The 15,906-nt window shown below is 42.5% G+C and overlaps 1 protein-coding gene across 4 annotated transcripts in view; it reads left to right on the top strand.

Moving 5' to 3' along the window:
- Window positions 1-222: 222 nt before the first annotated feature.
- PTPN1 (protein tyrosine phosphatase non-receptor type 1) overlaps window positions 223-15,906 on the top strand; it is a 78,342-nt gene continuing 62,658 nt past the window's right edge. The window contains exon 1 of one of the 4 annotated variants that reach the window (XM_049870080.1): window positions 223-424. In XM_049870080.1, the coding sequence (XP_049726037.1) occupies window positions 362-424 (63 nt within the window). In that variant the 5' untranslated portion in view covers window positions 223-361. The other 3 variants (XM_049870082.1, XM_049870079.1, XM_049870081.1) reach the window with 3 other exon arrangements.

Below are 15,906 nucleotides of genomic sequence, written 5' to 3'. Positions count from 1 at the left end.
GGGCGCGCGCCACGCCCGAGCCCGGACCCCCGGAGAGGCGGGGGAACCTGCGCGCTGCCCAACGTCTCGCGGGGCTGAGGCCACTTCCCCCGGCACCTCCTCCGGACTCCGCCCCGCGGAAGTGCTTGCCCTCATCCTCGAGCGCGGATTGGCCCTCCGGCTTAGGGGGCGGGGCTCTCGGCAGGCGCGGTGCGTACTTCCGGCTGCCGGGTTGACATGAAGAAGCAGCGGCGGCTGGGGCGGCGGTAGCGGCGAGAGTCGAGGCTTGCAGTGGAACTCAAAGCTAAGATCGCGACGCGGCCTGAGGCGGCAGACGTCGCAGTGGGCCGAGGAGGAGACGCAACAGCCGCCCTGGCCCGTCATGGAGATGGAAAAGGAGTTCGAGCAGATCGACAGGGCTGGTAGCTGGGCGGCCATTTACCAGGTGCGGGAGCGCCCCCGAGCGCGACAGGCTCTTTGCTTAGGCCGCGGGAACCCTCCTCGGAACACCGGGCCCCGTTCTCCCTCTGCGTCCTGCCCTCCGTCTCGGCCCTGCTGCCTGAGGATTCGATCCGACAGCGGCAGAGGCCGCCCCCCTCTCTCTTTGTCCCCCGGGTGGGCCTGCGTCTCGCTCGGGCCTCGCAGCCTCCTGAGATCCCCCACCTACCTCATATCCTCTAGCCCGGGTGACCTCTTAAGCCTGGAGGCCGCCCATCTAGACTCTTCGCGCGAATCCTTCGCACCGCGACCCCGCCCCCCTGCCTACCCACTCTTTGTCCCCTGGGGTGGATTTAACACCCCCACGACTTCCTTTTCTAGACGGGACCACCTCAGACTCTCTTCCTTTGTCTCCCGGGGGAAAGGGTTTCGCCCCCTCCCCCCTCACATTTCCTTTCCTCTGGTCTCAGTGTCCGTCGAGTCCAAGGATGACAGAGCCCCTTTCCCCCTTCCTGCTCATTCATTTAGTGTCTGTAAAGTGATGCGCCTATTCCGTGCTAGCCACCGCTATAGGCGCTGGAGAGTGTTGAACAAGACAGGTAAAGCCTTATCCCTGTGGAGCTTAGAGTCGAATAGGGCAGTCAGACATACGCAGATGATTTCGGATGGTAACAAAAGATGTGAGGAAAACAAAACATAATGGGGTAGGGCGCCTCCAGATGAAAGGTGGACTACCTTAGTGAGAGAGAGCAGGGACTGTCTGTCAGAAGAAGAGACATTTGCTTTGTGGGCTGAATGAAGAGTCACAGCAGGCTATGAGTGTATCAGGCTAAAGAGCTTTCCAGCCAGGAGGTCTGCAGTCACCATTCCATCAGGGCCAAAACAGTGCCTTTTCAAGCAGGGGCTAGGGAAGGTTAAGGCTTTACTCTCAGTAGCATCTTTCCTCAACGGGCAGCCCATCCTTGGTTCAGAGCTGAGACGAACTGTCTTCCGAGACCTCGGGTGGGTTACGGTGGTTCGTAAGCAAAAAGTTAGCAAGGTAGGGTTTGTCACCTATCTCTAAAGCGTCAGATTAAAAATACGAAGAGGTCTGCTTTCACAACCAGTTAAATCCTCTAAAGAAAATACACATTCCCCATTAAATGTCATTGCGGGGGTTGTGAGGATTAACCAAAACCACACTTGGTATCTTGAATAAGCAACGTGCAGAATAGAGAGATTTTGTTACTTGTGTAAAGAGGGAAGGCAGTTTTTTCTGTTTTCAGCTTGAGCTCAAAAGGCAAATTGTGGTGTCCATCAGCTGGTCTTATTAAAATCTATTTTGAGCTCCTCTTAAAAAGGAGAAACAGCATTAAGCAGCTCTTTGGTGAGCTTGACTGACGAAAGCCTGTTTTTGGCAGCCTTGTTTTCATGTGGATTTGCATTAAGCTTCTTTGACAGGACTCTTTTTACTTGGACTGTGATGTATATTATCTTCTGATAGACTGTAATATTTATAATGTTGCCAGACCACTGTAATCTGTATAAATATGATGGATCAATATAAAAGTTTGTATTCCGTGCCTAGTCTCTGTAGGCTAATGGAATGAGTGCCACTGGTGACTTTGAGAATGTGTGGACACATTATCTACATCAAATTTAATGCAACAGAGTCTAAAATGGCTTTAAAGGAAAATTGTTGCTCTGAAGTGTCGGAATTGACTACAACATACTCCATCACAATTGCAGGCTTTGGAGAAAAAATCTTTTGTACTGAAACTGACTCAACTGCAAATTTATATTGTAGATAAGTTCTTGGTTGAATCCGATTTCTTACTGTTTTAGGTGCGGGTAGTCTGACCTGTCACCTAAGCGTTGTTGAAATTATATTAAGCAAGCTGCTAGCATGAAGCATGTTGGTCTTCAACTAATTTCCTTCATTGTTCTTAAGTTTCTGTATCACATTTGAACTACAAGAGTTAGTCAAGATTGCTTTATCTTGAGATTTCCCCAGCTTCTTAATAGATTGCCACATTACTGGAGGTGGTTTCTTCTGACCTTAAGGAAATATCCACTGTGGCCTTTTCTTACCTCTTACCATGCAGATATTCTAAAATTGAAGTCAGAGGCTCTTCCCCTTACTAAGTTTGTAAGTTGCTCTTTTTTGTACAATTGTAGCATTTTTTTAAATGTGGAGTTCAAATGACCTTGAGTGTTAAGTGGCAGATTTTCCAAGTTGTGTGTCAGTTTACCGGAACCATTATTTTCCAAGAATTAAAAGCAGTGTGCTTATGGTTGGTAGAAAATGAGTTTAAAAAAATTAATGTTGTATATAGCATGGAAAAATGAGGGTAGCCTTAGAGTCATATATTGACCTCACTTACTCTTTTGTGACTAGAAAGATAACATGTAATTTTTGCTTAAAACTTTGCTATAAGGTAGCACAGTCATCTTTCACTATCCTAACCTTTTTTCTAACTAGTACAAAAAAAAAAAAGCAAGAACTTGGGAAAAGAATAAAGGGCGAAGTGGGCTTTTTGAGTGCCGAGGAATGTGGCAGCTTAGAAAACAAATGTTCCAGGCAAAGATTCTATGCTAGCTCAGTCTGATAGAGAGCGTAGACGGGTTTGTAATCTTCAATGCTAATAATAGCACAGATACTAATAAGCATTTGGTGCTATAAAAAGTCAGCTTTGATAGCATCATTTAGATAGCTTTAAAAATTGTTTTCTAGCATTTAAGCACTTTGGTGTGAAAAGTGGAAGTACTGCTTGGCAGGTCTCAAGTTTGAGTTGGCTTGGCTGTCCAAAAGAGGAGAGGCACAGATATAAAAAAGGATCAGTTTTAGAAGCTGGAAGGAGAGAAGAGAGGGCTTGAATGATGACAAGAATATGATACGCCACCCTCCATCTGTGGTTTAAGAGAGCTTGGATCAGGTGTTTTTGAATTCTTTGATTCTCTGACACTGGTCACTCTCTTTCAGTGTCAATGGTTTCATTGTTTCAGATGAAGGAGATGGCAACAATAGCCCTGGACTTGCAGGCAAGATGTATTCCACGTTAGGGGCAGCCTTGGTAAAATGGGCCACTCTTCGAGTTGACGTTTGTTTGTACAGCTGCTTTCATCGACGGCAACGGGTTGTTTTTTTTTTTCATTATCAAATGCGATCTAATGCCCAACTGCATGAAAACCCATGTCGTAACGATAATTCACTAAAATTCCGTATTGCTGTGTACAGCTTGTGTTGTTATAGTCCAAGGAAAAGAATATTAAGACTTCCCAATAGTGTTTATTTAAATACTGTTCTCTTCCGAGACAAAAAGCTGTATTTTGGTACAGAGAAGAAAGGTCTATACGCCATGATTCACTGCACTTATTTAAAAAAAAGACAAATGGAAATGGCATGGAAAGATTGGGAAGTTCTAGTCATCTTGAGTGATGCATTAGATCTAAATGTTCTTGTTTAGTCCTAGTTTGAGTGAACTAAGTTTAAGTATCTGATCATCACTTTGGAATTGGTGTAATTGTCTGGACCAGTATAAATGAGCCGGGAGCACAAGTAGAAATAGTGGAGGGAAGAGATTTTTGCTATCATTGTTTGTTTGACATCACTGGCATATTTATAGGAATACTTGGGTACTTTTGAACCTACCAGCTGCTCAGCAGGAGAAGGATGTGGCAGTTTGCTTCAGTAAAGATTACAGCCTTGGAAACCCTATGGGGCAATTCTGCTGTGTCTTACAGAGTTGCTGTGAGTCGGAATCGACTCGACGGCAGTGGGTTATTGGTTTTTTGGTACTTTGGGAAGTAAGTAAACCATGCCAGATGGTTCTGCAAAGTCAGCTGGGGATAACGGTCATGTCGATGGTTTTCAGCTTCCAGATATGTAGTGTCGGGATCCATTGCTTCCCCACTGCATTTTGCATTTTCGTATGAATAGCTCCTCAAAACCCATAAAAATGCGTGGTCTCGAATAATGTAATTGAACATACACCGAATTTCATGGTAGAAATGAGTAAGAAATTTTCTGTAGGAGTTTTTCAGACCATCACCTAGTGAAATAACTGTGCCTTTTCTTTTTTGCCTCTCTGCTTCTTGTTTTGTCTGTTTTCTGTGGCTGATCTTGTAGGTTGCAGAATTCTTGGGACAATTTTTGTTGTAGGCAGTGTTTTTAATGGTAGGTATGTTTTCTTAGGGACTGCCTCAGCCCAGGTACGTTTTTGCACAGACTGGCATTCTTCCCCACAGTGTTCATGTTAATTAGTTAATGCTAACCAATTAATACTGACACAAGGGCTGGGCTGTTTCTTTATACTGCCTACGTTCAGGAAGATTGGAATTCTAGCTGGGTTATTGTTTCCGAGGCCTTGCAGTTTGACATCAGCGGTTCCCGGTGCATGTTTAGAGTATCCAGGAGTGCTGGGGACTTCGGAGCAGCTCTGGATTCCCTCTACCACATTTCATTAGCTGGTCACCGTGGCATCCTTTCTACCACTCCAGTGGTCTAGAGCCGTGTATTTTGCAGTTCTTTCTAGTTTCACGCTGCAGAAATGAGTGAAACCAGCCACCCCCTCCCGTGTACCCCTGTTCTGGCCATACCAGAAGATGCAGGTGCTCCACACTCCTTATCTTTCATTCCTCTACACCTTTGCTTAACAACTTGTCTAGAAAGCCTTTCCTCCACAATCTGGCTTGCACCTCCCAGCTCAAATGTGTGCCTTTTGCACTTGTTTGCTCTGTCACCTGTGTGCTCATGCTTTTTCATTCATATCTCTTCTAAAAGTTTTCTCTCTTTGGAGCTGTTTCTGTCATTTGCTGTGTCCTCTGGAGTTTCTGGAGTCCAGGCCTCTTGAGGTCGGCCGTCCCATCTTTCTCATTCACCTTGGTGTCCTCTGCACCTGGCCCAAAGTAAGTGCCTAACAAATGTTGGGATTGAATAGACTTGTGAGCACTTGGCTAGGCCCTGACGGTGTAAAGATGTCCAAGATGTGGCTCCCAAATCCCATTCTGGTGAGGAGAAAATGATTAGAAACAGAGTAGCCAGCGCTGGTACCAATAGCAGAGGTCACACTGTGCGAAAACCGTCACATTTTGAGTCATGGCCCGATGAGAATGTATGTATTCCCTCCTGGTGGCTTTGGAAGAAAGGCTTGAATTCTTACCCAGTAGAAGTTGATACCTCCAGCTTGTTTCACAGCAGCTTTAAATTTAACTGCAAATTCGTTCTTGGCCTGAGGTAATCTTGGAGGTAACAACCGTCCCTCCACTTCTACTCTGACACGCGTGAAGTTGCCATGACTTGTCTCAGTGGCACCTGGTTTTGAAAAATTGTTGAGTTACTCTGTCCTCTTCACTTTCAGTTTGTTCTCATGTGTCTTCTAGGGCTTTGTGTGTGGTTGATTCATAAAATTTTTTTTGATTGTGGGATATAAAATATAGTTCTCCATAAAGTAACAACCCTTACAAAGGTCTGTGATTTTTACAGACTGTAAATAGTGAAGACAGACACTTTTGGCCTTTGATCAAATCACCCTCAAAGCAGAGAGAGTAGTTAATGTTTTTGCCTTTTCTTGTGGTCTTAGGGTCTGAGTTCTAGCTACAGCTCTAACAACTCTTACTTCCGTGGGGCTTTAGTCTCCCCCTTTTTAAAAATGACCCTGGACTAACTGATCACTAAGGTCACACCAAGTAATAAAGATCCCTAATGTACTCACAGAAGGAGCCCTGTTGGTACAGTGGTTAAGTGCTTGGCTGCTAACAGAAAGGTTGGTGGTTCAAACTCACCAGCCGCTCTGTGGGAGAAAGCTGGGGCAGTCTGCTGTAGCAAAGATTATAGCCTTGGAAACCCTGGGGGGCAGCTCTGCTCTGTCCCGGGGGGTCGCTATGAGTTGGAATCTACTTGACAGCAGCGGGTTAATGTATTCACAAAGAGAATTTAACGTTCCCGAAATAATCCTTGTAAAACTTGAAGTGGTTACTCAGTTCTGTCAGTGTGGGTGTAGGTGGGTACGGTTAGGTTCAGAAATTGAAAGGTTTGTCAGTATAGTTAAAGGCTCAAAAGATTTGTTGAGTCTTTTTTTCCCAAGAGGTATTAAGCATTTTTCACAAATAGTACTCGTTTGATATCGTGATGTGGGAAAATGAGTAACACTGACACACAGCTCTGCTTGCAACTTTTCTCTGAGTAGCAATTGGGTGGTTTTTCCTGTAAAAGATAGAGGAACTGATTCTTGAGAATTTACGAAAGATTCAACCCCAGCTAGGTACATGAAGAGTCGTTACCCCTTATGTTGTAGTTTTAGAAAGAAACCTACATCTGGTCTCAGCTTCGTTTGAATAATATGACAGTTTACACATCTGCCACTCTTGAGAAGAAAGTACCTAAGTCTCCAGCATTTTAGAATTATTGTTTTACTGTGTGTAGAAACTAGTCTTCATAGTGCCCTAGCTGCTTCCCTCTCCTTTTCCAAGCCAACTTGACTGTTGTATCTTGCTGATTTACGCTTGTAAATTTTGAAATGTCTGAAAACTAGAAACTAGACCATTTCCCATGGAAGAGTTTTATCCCCGCCCCCCCCCCCCCCCAAAAAAAACACCCAATGAAAAGTCTAGCACTCAGATCTATTGATCTTCAGAACTTGGTACAAGTCACACTGCGACAAAGTAGTAACTACTGATAAATGGTTTCCAATCTTTTTTTTAAATTTGTGGGTTGGTTCAGTTTGCCTGTCAGAATGCTTGCTCTACCAAGGCAGTAAAATGTTATGGATATACTCCATGGTAAGTGGATAGAATTAGTGTTTTAAGAAATCATTTCTTCAATACAGACTCACAGAATAAACATGGCTTACTAGCAAAGTGAAAATTAAGGTCTATATTTTCTCCTGGGAGCCCTGGTGGCGTGGTGGTTAAGAGCTTGGCTGCCAAGCAAAAGGTCAGCGGTTCGAACCCACCAGCCACTCCGTGGGAGAAAGATGTGGCAGTCTGCTTCTGTAAAGATTGCAGCCTTGGAAACCCTATTGGGCAGTTTTCTTTTGTCCTGTAGGGTCGCTATGAGTCAGAATCAACTTGATGGCAGTAGGTTTGGGGTTTTTTTGTTTTGTTTGTTTTAATATTATCTGGGAAATATGCAATTTAGAATCTACTTAATCTAGTACTTGCTGTACCAGAAAATTCTAAATCCTTAATTTAGGGTTGGCCACTTGTTGAATAAACCTTTGGACCACGTAGTTTTGTACCCTGGGCTCCTCTCTTTTACTGCAGAGGTTTCCTCCCAGAGACTCAGGCTTGAAAAGCCTCAGCTGTGTTTGTGGCTTTTGTGGGTGATTGGCGCCACTTGCACAGATAAAACGAACATAGCAAAACTAGGTTTCCAGAAATTGCATTTTTTAATTTATTAATTAGTGATTAGTGAATGAAAGTCTTTGTCTTATCTCCGTTACTCTGTTATGAAACATTTTTTCCTTGGCTTTTTTTTTTTTTTCTTAATGATCCTCCTATTGGTACATCTCTTCCTTTTGAAGAATCTTATTCAAAAATTGCCACACTAAGTTCCAGCAAACAGCTTAGCTAATTGTCTTTTTCTTTCCCCTGATCGGGTACTGGTTACTCAGAGGATTATACACTACTGTGAATTACTTACAGGAAAGTGAACGTCAAGTAATTATTCTAAATAGTTGGAGTTCTCTTAAGAACACAGGGTTACTTAAAAATGTCTGAGGATGAAATCACTTCTGAATATAGCTTCACTCTAAAGAACAAATAGGCAAACTGCATTTAGCATAATACGGTAAATTGGCTTTAAATTCCCTTGATGGTTGAACATTTGTCACTGTTATAAATATCCCTTTTAGATTTTGTACTGCTGCGCTGTTGATATATTCAGGGCTCAGTCTGCTTCTTCAAGGGTGAAGGCGAGATACGCCTTCATTGGGTCATAAGTATTTGTGTGGCTAACTTTTACCTAGAAAGAAGAGGCCTCTAAAAAGGTACCCAGTGGTCTTTTGGGAGGAGGGTGTTATTTTTTTTGCTGTTGTTATTTTTTTTACTCTGATTTGAACTGCATTTTAACAAAATCTTTGAGTCAAGAGGATCCCTGGTGGCATAGTGGTTACAAGCTTGGCTGTTACCCAAAAGGTTGGTGGTTTGAATCCACCAATTGCTCCTTGGAAACCTTATGGGACAGTTCTGCTCTGTCCTGTAGGGTAGCTGTGAGTCCGAATCGACTCAATAGCAATGGATTTGGCTTGGGTTAAGAGCATTGCCATTATTACTGTCCAGTCCCTGTTGCCATGGTTTTCAGGATCATCCCTGGAGGTGGGGGTGAGCGGAACAGTACCAAGATGAGGAGCAGTCCCCCGTCTATCAGATGGATATTCACACTCAAGTATCAGCTGGTCCACATCTCTCTTGAACATTCCTTGAGACTGTATCCCAGTGGGTGCTGGGTTTTAATGGATCTTTGATGGAATGCTCATGGTACCATTTCTAAGTATATTTAAATATTCTTTCATGATCTACTGACAGTTTTCCTTGAATAAATCCTAGGAGTAGTAGTGCCATTAGCAGTATTTTATTAAATCTATTCACACCACAAGTAATGGCAGAGGCCTGCTACTTTCTTTTATTTTTCTACCTGCCAATTAGAATGTGTTTGAAAGTTTGAGTAACAGTTTTTGACGGGTGCACAGTGGCAGCTGGTAGGTTCTAGATTCATCCTAACTATTTGTTTTTGTCCTTTGTTAACATGAATCTTCCCCAGGAAACTTATAAAAACATAGTTATCAGGTGGAGAGAATCACTGAAAGAGTAGTTGAAGTTTAGCAAACCTACTACTTTTTTTTTTTTTTTTCAGGATTGCATGTTTGTCAGCTAAGCCTTCTTTATGCAACTTACTTTACTGCTTGATGGCAACAGGCTTTTGTGTTTCCCACAGACTTCATTCATTGGAAGATATTGCTTGTGAAAGTAGGAAATGAATGGCATTCAAAGATGGAAGCATACTTTGGAAGTAGTAGTCTGCTGTGTTCCTAGCTGTCACTGTAAAATGCAGCTGGAAGTAGGTGTGGCCCATCACCTAAAGTTTCCTATCTTCAGTTTGAGGAGGTGGTTACCGTTCTAACCACTTAAGAACTGCACAGTACCTGCTGTTTTATGTACAGGGCAAAGCGTATTTCTAATGGTTTCCCTTATACTTGCCTTCAAATCAGTAAAATGTCACTCTTTGGTAATGTTTAAAAGTCAGGTCCATTTTAGAAAGAAGAAATGGTAAAACTGAAGTTAAAAGATTACATTGACATCACACCTTTAGTTTTGTAAATACCTTTAATGTTTGATTTTTGTAGGTTGATCATAAGGAAGTGATAAGTATGTTAGGTTATTTGTGGTTTGAGCTAATTTTAGTCTTCTGTTCACAGCTTGCTTTATATCCTTTGACATTAAAACATGCTTTCTAGAAAGACAAATTTTGAATGTAGGACACAATCTGTATTCTACATTTGACTCCATTTCAAAAAATGTTTTCTCAGTCCTTTGGAAGTTGGACAATTTGAAGCATTGTAACTTTATTTTAAAATAATTGATTCTTTTGCCTAGTGACATCTCTGCTTTTCAAGCAAGTAAATTTAATTCTTTGATAGACGTTTGGAACTCTTGCTCCAAGTCAGTGGTTGGAAAGGCATAGTTGATGTTAGAGGATTTTTAAAAATGTTATGAGCAACTCCGAGATGAATTGAAGTAAGGCTTTCATAGGCTGCTTATAGGAAGTCTTCCCTATCCTGCCCCCTTAGTTGTGTTGTTGTTAGTTGCCATCAAGTCAGTTCTGACTCATGGTGATCCCTTGTGTGCAGGGTAGAACTGCTCTGTAGGGCTTTCAAGGCAGTGACCTTTCAGAAACAGATTGCCAGGCCTGTCTTCTGAGGCGCCTCTGGGTGGGTTTGTACTGCCAACCTCTTGGTTTCTAGTCTAGCACTTAACCAGTTGTACCACCCAGGGACATTGAACAACTAGGTGGTCATATGAGGAGCCAGGAAGGTGGGGCAACTTTCCTGGAAAAATTGGGGCTTTGTGCCCTATCCGTGCTGGACTTGGTAGCATTAAATGGCTGTTCTATGATCCTCCTTACCTGAAAGTAGGACAAAACTTCAAAATTTCATATTCATTCAAATTAAAACTTTTACAACCCATTATTATATCCGTAAAAATAATAAAACACCCTGTGAGGGCATAAATCAGGTTATTTTATATAATTGCTGAAGCCCTCATTGATGACTGCAGTTCCCTTTGAATTCTTCTCATGTCTAAAGAGGACTATGAGTCTTGTCATTGGACCAAAATCTCTCGTTCAAGGAAGAAATGCACAGTCTGATCCGTGTTCTACCGTTGTTCATAATAAAACCCAATAATAGCTGACATTAACGGAGTTCTGTTATGTGCCCCAGGCACTGTGCAAAGTGCTTTACGTGCAGTGCTGTTTATTATATGCCAGAAATTGGCCTATAAGAGCAGGAAATGTTTTAGGAGGACATCAGATCATCAGTGCTTTTCTCACCCTGAAGTCTCCAGTGCCCTGGATCCAGCTTTGTGATGGCACTGCAGCCATGTGATCATTGTACTGGTTTCCTAGTACGCTTGACTGCAGAGAGACGAGGAGTTGTGCTAAGCCTCCCGAATTATTAGGACATAGGAGGGGAAGGCCTGTAGTTTTTGACCTTTGCCCAGTTTTCTGACCTCTTACCTAGCTGTCACAAATTGGACGCCCACAGTCATATTTTGCTTGGGTCACATAGTGTTTTTAAAAGAGTTCTATTTCTTGCCATTGCTTGTAAATCAGAAGAAATCACATAAAAATCTCGATTTCTGGTTTCTCTTGAAAAATCTGAAAATCAGACTGCCTGCACCCACATTCCTGCATGGCAGCGGGTCCTGGATTCAAGGAATGCAGCTCCTTTTGGGTGGACATGTGTGAGCGCTTTAGTTTACTACAGCCCACAGTGGTCAAAGTTGACCGAAAGGTCGCTGGTTTGAATCCACCAGCCACTCCGTGAAAGAAAGATGTGACGGTTTGCTTCTGTGGGAACCCTATAGGGCAGTTTTACTCCGTCCTATAGGGTCACTATGAGTCGGAGTCAACCTAACCGTACAGGTTTACAGTGATGACACTGGCTTCATTTATGAGCACTGCCTGGTCCTTGGACGCACTTGATTTCACAGCCTGTGTTCCAAACTTGTTTCCTCTTGGAGTTTGAAGTTAAGATTAGAATTAAGGTGATTTTTTTTTTTTTTTTTAATGCTTAGCTGTGTAAGAAGTTGGTGTACAATCATCAGGTAAAATCAAATCCAGGGACGACCAAGTGGAGGTGGAAGGTTGGTGGCTTGTGTGAAAATGCCTGAGGGAGTGCCCTGGATAGTAAAGTCCAGAATAAAACAATTAGCCAGGTGCTTCTTTTCTTCTCGCCCTTTCCCTTGCCCCTTTGTCCTTCGCCCCCTTTTGCTGTTTTGGGGAAGCTAGAAGTTACCACCATTTTTTTCCACCTGAGGCAACTGAATGTGACTGTATTTTTATCCCATGGTCAGTTATTTCCATGAACTATTTTTGATGACCCACTTGGAAAGTAATTGGGTGGGCCCTATGGGAATTGATTTAAAAAAAAAAAGTGACTTGTCTAAGTATGCTTGCTTTGAGAAAGCTAAGCAGTGCTTTTAATGACTCTATGTCACTTCATTAGGGATGATACCATTTTTCATGTGTCTGAGCCCATGATTAGATGGTTTATCTTATCCTCTCTACCAAGGGAAAAAAATAAATGATAGCTATGATAAAAATAAAATCTCTAAGTTGCAGGGAATATGTGGAAAAAGTTTGTCTCCCTGTTCAGCAATAGAAGTTCATATTGTAGGACATACCTTTTCTTTGATCTTTCCTGGATATCTGTTATTCCATAGGTATGTTGTCTGTGACATATTAGAACAAGCACTACATAAGAAAGTTTCTTTATCATTATAAAGCAATCAAGGTCTTTGTCCTACTGTTTTGTGCTTCCCCCTCCCCCCGCCAGGCTGAATCTCAAAGAGACAAAACCAGCTCAGTGTTTGAGTACTGAATCAAGTGGCTTGGTGTCATGTCTACATTATACTTTTTTGGTGTGTAAAATTAAAATCAATAGCTGAAGGCCAAATTCTCCATAAAGCTTTTCACCCATCCTTCATTTGCTCTTCTGTTCTGGATTGTAAGCTCCTTGCAGGCAGGGTCCATTTATCCAGCCACTCTAAATATATGAGCAGCCATCATTTGCCATGCTCTGGAGACTCTATGGGGCAGTTCTACTCTGTCCTATAGGTCGCTATGAGTCGGTAATCAACTCGACGGCAGTGGGTTTGGTTTTTGGTTTTGGTGCTAGGCAGGGGGGCATAAGGGGCGAGCAAGACAAACTTGGTCCCTGCCCGTAAGAAGCTTAATAGTCCAGCAGGGAAAGTGGCCTAACACAGACAGTCCTTTTTCAGAGTGGTAAGAACTCTCATAGGCCTAGGCCCCAGGTGCTTGGGGACACTCAAGAAGAGATGTCTAATTGGGATTGGGAGTAGGTGAAATAGGCAGAGCAGTGGTCAGATAAGGGTAGTCTATAAAAGTAATATCTAAGTGGAGATGTGAAGGGCAAGTTGTCCTCTGGACGCTTAATCAAGGCTTACTCCTACTTGCCCTTCTCTGTTCCTGTTAAGTGTCCCATTACCTAGGTCTGTAAGCATAGAATCATATTTACTTTCTTCCTCCTCAGTCCTAACCCCCTACCCCACTCCCCAGTTCATATTCATTCTCTCTCTTTCTCTTTCAGTGTATGTACTTTTTTCTCCTCTGTCCCTTCTTTTCTATTCCCCCCGGCATTACGTCTCACCTTGACTGCCCCAGTGGTTTCCCAGGCCCCCTTGCCCCACACTGGTCTTTGTGTGTCACACATTGCTAGGCAGATGTTTCTTCATAACCCATAAATCAGATCCTCTCCCTCCTGCCTTTAGTGGCTCACAGATTCTGTCCACTGAACAGTGTTCCCCATCCTCCCTTTCTCTACCTGATCACACACAAGTTCCCTGCATTTCTGCCTAATGGGCTGCTTTCTTTCCTTTAGGCCACCCCTCTTGGCCTCCACTGTGCCTTAAATCATCGTGTTCTTCTTGGCGTTAACAAAACCCCTTCCGTGGTTCTACAAGGTGAGAGCCTGTACCCTTTGAGACACATCACACATGCCACCAACTTCTGGAAACCTTTTCTTCTCTTCTCTCCTGTTCCTCTGAACCCTTCTAATAGGGCGATGTAGTAGAGGTTACGTCATGGCCTTGACCTCACTCCACCATGTGCTAAAGTCATCTGTGTAGGTGTCCTCTCCAGGAGGGTAATTTTTGTTTCATACTTGATTTTCTGGCCCCTGCAGCACTGCCCTCATGCATTGAACTTAGCAGGCAGGGGTACAGAATTTCCTGAAATGAACTGATGACTTCTGTGTAAAGAGTTTTATTTTTCTTATCCAAGTATGTGTGTAGGTAATCTCTAGTCTGTACAAAAAGGAGAATTATAATATATTTTAATATGTAGAATCAAGGTTTCTAAAAAGAATCTGTAAATATAAGCCTGCCTTACCAAGAATAATTTGAGAATACGGCTAGCCCCTGATATGCAGCAGACGTGATGAGACTAAATTTATTCAACGTGAATTTTAAAGACTGTTTCTAACACTGTCGGCTGGCTTATCCCATTGTGTGTTCTCAGGTACACAGATGACTGTATGAGTGAGTCTTTCAAGCCAGGTACCTTATAAGTTTACTAATCACGATCCTACTTTTAAATGGGCTAAATGATAGGCTTTCATTTTTAGACATTTTTACACTCCAGATACGATTACAAATTCTGAGACTTTATGGTTATTTAAATATAAAAAAAATTACCATCTTGAGTAATTCTGAATCATTTACTAATTGTTGCCTGTTTTCCATTCATACGTTTATTAAACTTTTTCCATCTCAAATGGAAGCAGTCAGAACTAGATCTCTGCAAACCATTTAAGTTGTGAAAATACCTGCCCCGCTTTCCTTCTTCTGATTCTAGCAATGAAGATTATATAGTAGTAGTAGTCCTGGATTCAGTGTTTAAAAAAATAATTGTTGATTACTGTTGTTAGGTGCTGTCGAGTGGGCTTCGACTCCTAGCAACCCTGTGTACAACAGAACGAAACATTACCCAGTCCTGCGCCATCTTCACGGTCCTTGCTACGGTTGAGCCCATCATTACACCACTGTGGCAATCAGTCTCAGTGATGGTCTTTCTTTTTTTTCCTGACCCGTGTTGAGGTATAATCCATACTGAAGGCTATAGTTCTTGATGGTCCTCAGTACAAGCTTCAAGTCCTGTTCCCTTCTAGCAAGCAAAGTTTTGTCATCAGCATATCGCAGGTTGTTAATGAGTCTTCCTCCAATCCTGATACTGTGTTCTTCATATAGCCCAACTTCTTGGATTATTTGTTCAGCATACAGGTTGAATAAGTATGGTGAAAAGATACAACCCTGACACACACCTTTCCTGATTTTAAACCATACAGTATCCCGTTGTTCTGTTCGAATGACTGCCTCTTGGTCTATGTACAAGTTCATCATAAACATAATTATTCCGGAATTCCCATACTTCACAATGTTATCCATAACTTGTGATCCACACAGTCGAGTGCCTTTGCATGGTCAATAAAACACAGGTAAACATCTTTCTGGTATTCTTTGCTTTCATCCAAGAATTGTCTGACATCAGCAATGATATTCCCCATTCCACACCCTCTTCTGAATCCGGCTTGAATTTCTGGCAGTTCCCTGTCAGTGTACAGCTGCAACCATTCTTGAATTATCTTCAGCTGAATTTTACTTTCATGTGATATTAATGATATTGTTTGATAGTCTCTGCATTGTGTTGAATCACCTTTCTTTGGAATGGGCACAAATATACAGCTGTTCTAGTTGATTGACCAGGTAGCTGTCTTCCAAATTTCTTGACATAGACGAGTGAGTGCTTCCAGCATTACATCCATTTGTTGAAACATCTCAGTTGGTATTCCATCAATTCCTGGAGCCTCGTTTTTTGCCAGTGTAGCTTGGACTTCTTCCTTCAGTACCATCAGTTCTTGATCATACGCTACTTTCTGAAATGGTTGAATGTCAACCAGTTCCTTTTGGTACAGTGACTGTGTATTCCTTCCATCTTCCTTTGATGCTTCCTGCGTCATTCAATATTTTGTCCGTAGAATCCTTCAGAATTGCGGCTCAAGCCTTAAATTTTTTCTTCACTTCTTTCAGCTTGAGAAATGCTGGGCATGTTCTTCCCTTTTGGTTTTCTAACTCCAGGTCTTTGCACATTTCATTATAATACTTTGCATTTTCAAGCTGCCCTTTGAAATCCTCTGCTCAGCTCTGTTACTTCATCATTTCTTTCATTTGCTTTAGCTGCTCTACGTTCAAGAGCAAGTTTCAGAGTCTCTT

The sequence above is a fragment of the Elephas maximus genome, chromosome 25 (genome assembly GCF_024166365.1).
Source record: "Elephas maximus indicus isolate mEleMax1 chromosome 25, mEleMax1 primary haplotype, whole genome shotgun sequence".
Taxonomy (NCBI): domain Eukaryota; kingdom Metazoa; phylum Chordata; class Mammalia; order Proboscidea; family Elephantidae; genus Elephas; species Elephas maximus.
Note: the sequence above shows the minus strand (reverse complement) of the source record. Positions and strands in the feature narration are given on the sequence as shown.